The sequence below is a fragment of the Meleagris gallopavo genome, unplaced genomic scaffold (assembly GCF_000146605.3).
Source record: "Meleagris gallopavo isolate NT-WF06-2002-E0010 breed Aviagen turkey brand Nicholas breeding stock unplaced genomic scaffold, Turkey_5.1 ChrUn_random_7180001938289, whole genome shotgun sequence".
Classification (NCBI taxonomy): Eukaryota; Metazoa; Chordata; class Aves; order Galliformes; family Phasianidae; genus Meleagris; species Meleagris gallopavo.
The window spans coordinates 4,719-13,677 of NW_011200213.1; the positions used below are offsets into that span (position 1 = coordinate 4,719).

The window sequence follows — 8,959 nt, forward strand, 5'->3', positions numbered from 1 at the left end:
CTCTCAGTAGTTCAGTCAGGTGGTGGTGCCAGACTGGGCTCGCTCAGCCTCAGCTTGATTTGCTCCACGCAGTGGGTGCCATTTGCAGTGTCTGATGCACAGACTCAGATGTGAATGATCCAAATAGTTTATTACAAGTTCTCACATCACTTATATACCTTCACAACTTTCCTTTTCCTAGCTTTCCCATCCACCTTTACATGTCAACAGAGCATTCTACAAAACACTCTTCAACCGTTCATGCAGGCGCTTATCCAATCAGAGCTATGAGACGTTCTTTCTTCTAGAGGTGTCCTTGTTTCTCATGCTGTTTATCTTGCTCCACAGCTGCTGCTCTGAACAGTTTTTCTTGTATTCCCACAGGCATATATTGCCTCCTTCATTCCTAGTTCTCTAATAGGATATTTAAGTTCCTCCATTGAGGTTTATAGACCAGTATTTATTGGAACATCACTTTTGTTTGGCCACGTGAGTCTACACGCTGCCATTAGCCATTGAATTAGAGTGGTTTTTGTCATTATGCATCACAGTGTTATATAGCCTTTGTCTGAGAGCCAGATGTGTGGTAATGAATGCCAGTTTAGAAATCTCGGGCCCATTAATTACCACCCTTTTGGCCCCCATATCCCATAATCTCAGCAGCCAAGATGGTACATTCTCTTGTGGTCTTTGCTTAAATCATTGTAACAGAACCATGAACTCAGCAGCTGTGTATGGGTGCGCTGTTACCTGTAATGTGGTCTGTGCAGGGGGCCACTCTTCGGGTGTCAGCCCTGCTGGTCTGTCTTGGATTTTCTTTGTCTTTTGATTTATTACTGGCCTTATTTCTAGAAGATCTGAGGTACCCAGGTCCTCTAGTTGGTTTTAGTTTGCTTGGCCTTCTTGGGTTCAACTAGGATCCAAGGATCCTGCTGATCTAAGTCTCTTTCCCCTTTTAGTGATGTAGGTCTTAATTTCAAAGGGGAAATTCCATTTAAAGGTGGGGCAGGTTGCTCTGTCGAAGATGTAATTGTATTTTCCAGCTAATACAGGCTTTTAAAAGCTCGTATATGAACTCAGTGTTGGTTTGTTTTTTCCTAGTTCAAGAGGGTTCATGGGGAGGGAGGTGAGAAGGCAGGGTGCTGGGTTTAACTTGTGCTTTCTGTGTCTTCTGCTGGCAGAAATGCTGGAGGGCCACAGGAGAGGCATGTGATCCCACAGTAACTCCCATTGTTACAGCGATGCCTCTGGCTTTGCGGAATGTACAGATTCATTTCCTGAAATGGGGCTACTGATGCTACTCCTAACTCTGATGCATCTGATGGCCATTCCAGGACTAGTGGGAAATGTGTGGCATCTGTCTCTGTGGGGCTGCAGATAGAGTTTCATCATCATTTGCTCTGTGAAATGGGAGCTGCTGATGCCCCCAGCAGCAATGCAACCAACGGGGTTTTATTTTTCTCAATGCATTCCAACAGCAGAGTTCAGTTTCATATCATTTTGAGCAACACTATCCTGATGGCACTGCATTTCCACCTTGAGCACTATTATCAATGAACTTTGGCACGTTGAACAATGGAAAACCCCTGAGCAGTGCTGACATCCTCAGGATTGGATGGCCCCAGGGGATTTGCTGGGAGTCCCATGATGTGCCTGGAAGGGAGCCCAGATTGGTGCACGCACAAACCCCTGAGGACAGTGGGTGGCTTCTATCCCTTGCTGCCTCCCCTGTGTGCTGCTGCTTGGAAAGGGCCCCAAAAGGAGTGAAGGCTGAAGGACAGGCTGCAGGGGAAGGGAGAATGGTTGGAGGAATGTTAATTAATAGTTGTTTTTGGACCTCATTAGCAAACATTGCTAAGAGCAATGAGAGCTGAAACCAACATTATGTTGGGAAGGAGCAGAGGGTGGGAGAGGGCACCCCAAGGGGTGGAGAAGGACCCCTGAGATGGATGATGCTACAGGTCTTGCGCGGCTTCCTACACCCTGTGGTTGGGGATGTGGTCAGTGGGCATGGGGGAATGGTTGGGGTTGAACTTGATGACCTTGGAGCTCTTCTCCAGCCCTGCTAATTCTGTGATCATTGTGGTGCATCTCTACCCCATAGGCCTCTGAGGTATCTGGAGACTGGTTCCCATAACAAAGCAGATCCCAATCTGCAGCTCTGCCTTCCTGCAACAAGAATGTGCCTCAGGTGAGAAGTGTGCCTCCTGACTTCAGCATGACCTCTCTGAGCTTTGGTAGAGGAGCAGTGGCGTTGATGGTGCAAAATATCCATTGCAACATTTTTCATGTGCTCTCTCTCATGTCCCAAAAAGAGCTGGAAGGGTTGAAGTACCAAGAAAAGTTTTCTGAGCCCAGGCTCCAGGTGGTGCAGCCAGTGAGATGGAAACTATCTCCCCTCTGCCTGTATGGGGAACACAAAGCCTCCAGGAACCCCTGTATGGCAGTGTCCTTGTTCCAGGCTCTGCCTAGTCCTTCTCTCACCTTTGGTTATTCAAAGCCAAAAGTCTCCAACTGTGACGTTCCCTGTGCCTTGCCAGGCTGGTGAATCCAACTGCAGGGACTGTGCTTCTGGGGAAAGGAGTGAGAAGTACTTCCACTGTGGGGCATCTCCAGAGAGCTTTATATACACACACACACACAATCAAACAATAATTAACGTGTATTAAACACACACGCACACATATACATAGAATTACTGACTGCGCTCCCTCAACATCAAAATCCTTGTGGTACACATTGAACATCCCCATATTTCTGCATCACCCACCAAGTGGACCCAGGTCCCTGGGCAAAACCAGTTCCATGCAGAGGTTTGCCCTTTCCAGAAGCTGGAAGAACCCAAACTGCTTTTCCCAACATGCTCTTTACATGTACTACAGGGACATTTAAGCATTGGGAGAAGCATTTGGCAGAAACCACCTGGTTGGTTGACACTCGAGGATCTACCAATTCCCATGGTCCTGCCAGCTCCCTACATACTGTAGAGGGATTTAAGGTCCCTGTAGTACACGTAAAAAACTGTTTTTGCCCAGGAATCTGGGTCCACTTGGTGGGTGATTTAGAAAGGTGGGGATGTTCAATGTGTTCCACAAGGGAATTTAATGTTGGGGGAGTGTAATCAGTAATTCTGTGTATATATTTGTGTGTGTGTGTTTTTGCATGTGTGTGTGTTTAATGCTTGGTAATTATTGTTTTTTTTCTTTGTATATATTAATCATGATGTAGTTATGTAGAATAAGGGGTGGAATGTTACGGTTTTATGGTTTTTGGTTATTGGTGTTCCACATCATAACATCGTGTAGTGCACTGGGAGTTTTAGAGTTAATGCTCCAGTTCTGGGTACCTGTCCCAGAAGAGAAGAACTACATACCCCAGAGGTCTTTGAGTTCAGAGAGGGGATATAAGTTTTCTTAGATCATCTGACCTGTCCTTTTTCGGATCTCTCTTGTCCCTGCTGCTCGTCCCGACTGCACATCTCACCTCAGCATTATGGTGAGGCCTTCTGTTTTCGGATACTCTCTCATTATATTTGATCTATTAGCTTTGATTCTAATTTGATTCTAATTGTATTGCAGTGTTTTATCTTGCATTCCAATGCCATATTTAGTAAATTAATTCGTTTCTCCTCTGGTAGTTGCCGCTGTTTTTAATTTCTTTGGGGTCCCCTGTTCCCCTTTTCTGGAGGCGTGGATTTGCAAATCCCTCTTCCCCACTAGTCATGGAACCGGGACGAACCAGCCCGTAAACCATTGATGTGGTTATTACCAAAAAATCATAAAACCATGTCACCTCTTCCTCCAATCTCTCTGCCCCAGGTGCAACCTTGCCCATGGCAGAGGTTAGAACTGGATGATCTTTAAGGTCCCTCCCAACCATTCTATGGTTCTACAGTTCTATGATTTTTAAGGTCACTATCATGCCTAGGTTTGTCTCTCCACTGAACTGGGCCAATGTGTGTGTGCCCAGGTGTCTGTATTCCACTAGGACCTAGACAGGTAGCATCACATGACCTGGTGGTACCAAGGCTCTGTCTCCAAACATGACATATATTTAAACGCATGTAGAAAACACAAAAAAAATGCTGTTTCCACATGCAGGAAACATGCAGGTGTTTTTTATTAATTCACCTTAAGCTGGTTCTTCCTCACTTTTGCTTTCCTGCAAACTCAGATGTGTACATACTTAAATGTGGCTGAGTTAATGTTTTCAGATTAAGGTTATGCTTCACCAGTGCTACTTTCCACTGGTGAACACTGGGTACAAAGTACAGCACAAAGCAAATATTCTCCTAAGGTCTTGTAATGTGTGGAGCTGCCATTCTGTAAATACTCCATTGCCCTGACATCTCCATGAGTCCCTTCACCCACTGGACTTGCTAAGAAACTGCAAGACGAGCCCACTGATTCCTTGGGGTCCTTGGGACGGATAGAGAATGAGTCCCATGCAGAGAATCACCCAAGTAAAGTAGGGATTATTTCTGCCCTATGGAAACCACTTGATCCAATAATCTCACGACGGTGGAGTAGAGGGAAACTCTGTCCTACATCACCCATCACAGGCACTATCTTTGATCAGCAGTTGACAGTTTGAGCAGATTTCACATATGATTTATCAAAAAAAAAGTGACACGCTTTGACCCTACTTTATTGCACTCTTCTATTACCACTCAGCAACAGTTGAAAAAAAAAGATGCAATTGTGCCATAATTGACTGGGATGCAGGATATCTTCAGATGATTTAGTGCCAGTTTTGCTGGAACCTCAGTACATAGCGAGATTATGGTTAACCAGAATGGACTGATTTCAGTCATCCCAAATTCCCAAATTGATACCACAGAACAGACTGGAGCACTCCTTGAGCCTCCCACACTAACTGTTGTCGCTGGTTGACCACTGGACCATAGAGATGTGCTGAGGTTATTGAGTATTTCAAGTGTTCTGGAACAGAATGGAAAGGAAATTAGGTAAATTGAACTGTAGGCAGTCACCCCAATGTCTGCCCTCTTGGGCACACCAAGCAAGACAGGTGAGTACATCCATCACACGTTATCCAAAGCCATTTTGAAGCCTTTGAAAGGAATCTAGCTGAAGGCACAGTCCATTCAGAGCAGATCAAATATTGTATCTCAATAAATCCCTTTGGGTAGGGCATGTTGAACAGAAAGGCACAGTGTCGGTTGAACCTGGTTCTGATGCTCACAAAGACTAATCCACCACCACATCCATCCACCTTGTGAAGGCCAGTAGGGTCCAAGACACAGATGCTGCACCCCTCCAAAGCCTCCAAGCTCCACAGAGCTGGTGGTTTTCATGCAGAAAGGTTTGCCTTCACCCAAGGTAAGAGTTCAACCAGCTGTAGGGACTTCTCTTCTGCTGAGGACATGTGGATGTTGGATGTGACATGGAGTACCAGTCAAAGCGGTGGGCCAGCCCAGATCACACATTGGCCTCAGAGCCATTGTTTTTTAGGTATAGGATGAGCGCTGGGCTGCTGCCATGGCAGTCTGCTCAAGCTGACATGACAAGCAACAGGAACACCCTTCCTGCAGCTCCTCCCCACCTCTAACAAAGCCACTCTGCTCCATGGGTCAAGTGTATATTTTTATATTTTAATGGAACATAAATTCCTTTAGAAAAAAAAAAACAAACATATTCATCTGGATGAGAACACTCACAGAAAAAAACACCAATCTCATGTTTTTTGTTTTTTTTTTAAATTTGGCGTATGTTATTAGCATTTATATTAAAGCAAAGTGCATCTTTTCTTATTTTTCTCATTTATACACATTGCACGTTACATAAATAATGATGCTTATAAAATGTCTTTGTATTTACAAGTAATAATATATTTATATGTAACATAAAATACATTTTTTCTTTAATAAATCTCAGGGTTTTTTTAAGGAATCCTTTTCTGTGTTTTCTTTCCAAAGCACTACAATGCCAAAGTTCTGATGTGAATGCTCTCTTGTTCATTTAAACCTTTGTATTTAGAAAAATAGCTTATGTTAAGTTTTAAACATGCTCATTGAGCTAAGAACAATGTAAAAGTATCATACGTGTGTATGAATTCAAGAAGAAATGAAAGCATAATGGCATCTCCAGATACAATTGTACCAGCATAACTTAAGTCAACAGGTTCTGACAGACTCAACTATCCTCAACACTTTTTCTTCCCCATTTGTTTTTATTTTGTTTTGCTTTGTGGGTTGGTTTTTTTTCAGGCTTATGTCATGTTGTATCTCAGCTCCAACTGCAAAACATGAGCCATGCATGGTTTCTTCACCAGTGTTTTCTCCCCTTGTACCAATCCATGATGAGAAAATGGTGGAAAGATGAGTGTATGGATGGACAGCGTACAGGATAGACACAGGGACAAGACGCAAACCCAACAACCATGACCCAATGACAAAACTCAATGACAAAAACTACACGGGTGGGATAAGACCTGGTGGGAAGTTTGTGCACCATTGGTGGTAGCTACATTGGATTAGCACTGCTGGGGAGGGGTGCTGGTTGGGTGCCACCAGCACTGGGATTGGAGAGTGTGAAAAATAAGGGGATCCTATCATGCTACCCAAGAGCAAGTGGCTCCCAACCCATTCGTCACATAGGATAATCCTTTTGGAAGTGGGAAATGGTTATTGTATGCGGTCTGCTCCCGCTCCACCCTTTACTTGTCCTTCTGAGTTACTGGTCGTTCACACTTTAAAAAATAGATCTATTTATCAAAATATCTGGATGAAAATCTTTCCATAAGCTATTTCTTAAAATGGGAAATGACAACAAACTAAACAAGAACAAAAAGGTTGCATGAAAAGCAAGCACTCAGATGGAAGTAATAACAGCAAAGTAGTATAAATATTATGAGTCTGCTCCGTCTCATGTCATCGATCATTAAAAATAACTTCCAACCAGCAAGGGCAGCTGCTGATGAACTGCCTGGTATAGCATTGGCCCCAGCCCTTCACAAAGCTGATCTGCATGGTAAATCCAGTCCGTGGCTGCTGCATGAACTCATGGTCATTTGGCCTCTGCAGGCTGTGTGCCTTCTCGTAATCGAAAGCCTTGATGGAAAAACCCGGGAACACTTTGTGCACCAGCAATGTCCTGGAGTTGGGGTTGTCCAGTGTGGCCGACTTGATGAAGATGGGGTAGCTGCTGCGGTTGTAGACCCACACGCCATCCACCTCCTTGGTGAGCTGGATGCCGTACCCGATCTTGCTGCGCACCTTCTGCACCAGCTGGCTTTTGTTGTCCGAGTTGAGCTGCCCAAGGCAGAAGCCATTCCCCTGAGGTAGATCATAGAAGATATCCAAGGAGGGCTCTTGGACAGAGTACAGCCGACCCACACGCATCTTCTCTTCCCAGTATGCCACCACACACCAGTGTGAGTGATCCCCTGTCTCCTGAATAACTTGAGAATCTACAGGGGGAGAAAAAAAGGATAAGGAGAAATTGAGGACTGGGGGGGTATCATGATCCAAAAGCTATGCAACATTGCAACATCATGAGGTCCATCTCTTCATGATGCTCTCCACACACACCCTGACACCCTCAGCATGCTGGAGGTGCCCATGGCCAGGATGCACAGGGCCCTGGGCAACCTGGTCTGGTGGGAGGTGACACTACCCACGGCAGAGGGTTGAAATTTGAGGGTCTTTAAGGTCTTGTCTAACTCAACCCACCCCAACCAAACTATAAGGTCTCTCCAACCCAGCCATTCCATGATTCTGTGATCTTCAAGGTCCCTTCCAACCCAACCATTTGCTGGTTCTATGAACTTAAAGGTCCCCATTCTGTGGTTCCACCATTCTGTAATGATTTTATGATCATCAAGCCTACATGGATGCAACCAAACACCCTACAACCCATCTCCATAAACAAATCATCATTCATTGTGCATAGCCAGTGTGATAAAATGTGATAAAATGTGATAAAATGTGATATAGTTCCAAAAGGAGCCCACAGGACATCACCCCAGAGCTTGACTGCCCCACTTTGGGGTTTTTATAGGGCCAGGTGTGGGAGGCCCAGGCCAAGGCCTAGTGGATGGCAGTGAGGTAGAGGTCTGAAGCAATGTGCTGTTAAGAAAAATGGCCCCAGAAGCCACAAAAACTGCCCAGAAAGTAGTTCCCTTCATCCTTATCTTCACTCCTTCCTCTCGAGTGGGGTTATGACATGGGGGGAAAGGGGCCAGGGGGGCTGAGCAGCACCAAATCCCTTTCCTTGACGCAGAATCCACACCCAGTGCTTCTCCATTATTCCTCTCAGCCCTTGCAGGCATGTTGGAACCTGGGAACCATTCATCTCTGTAATTGCATTTGAAAAATACCAAAATCCAGTGGGATTGTTAGCACTGTAGGAATGGCCCACACACAGGGGAACCCAGCAGCACCCCAGCCCTGCACCCCCCTGCCTTAATTTCAGTATTTTTAGTATTTTCTGCATTTTTTTCCCTATACTTTTTGCTATGAATAACCCTGCTCCTCCAGCAAGGGCATTTTTCTCAAATTGCAGCACTGTGCTCTTAAAAAAAAACACAACACTGCAGCCCTAGCACTGCAGCTGCACACTTCATTTCCTTATTTCGGTGCCAGCAAGGAACAGATTTCTGCAGTTGCTGGAGGGAGCCCCAGAGCAGGGGACAACACTGATGGCAGTGGGGGCTCACAGCCCCAAAAGGAGGGTGTCCCGAGGGGTGTGCATTGAGAAACACTCCAGGGAGTGTGTTTTTCCCCCCCTAAAAAAGAGTAATGTGGAGTGATGCAAGCACTGCTGTACCTTCCCTGCCACAATCTCCCTGCTGGTTTTGGGAGTTTTGCCCGAGTAAATAAATGGGCTAGGATGAGGGTGGGAAAAAAAAAATCCACTGTTCGAAAGCAGTACCAGAGCAGGGGGTGGCCACTGCCCCCCCAGTCCACAATGCTTGGGCAAAACTGCTCTCTGCATGCATGTGCAGAGAGGGTTTTTTATTT

The 8,959-nt window shown here is 45.4% G+C and overlaps 1 protein-coding gene across 1 annotated transcript; it reads right to left on the minus strand.

Annotated features, from left to right (window-relative positions):
• Positions 1 to 3,658: 3,658 nt before the first annotated feature.
• Positions 3,659 to 7,407, minus strand: SMAD7 (SMAD family member 7; the record flags this gene model as incomplete). Its single annotated transcript, XM_010727758.3, has 1 exon — positions 3,659 to 7,407. A coding segment is annotated over one exon (539 nt), but the record flags the coding sequence as incomplete, so codon positions are not given.
• Positions 7,408 to 8,959: the final 1,552 nt, after the last annotated feature.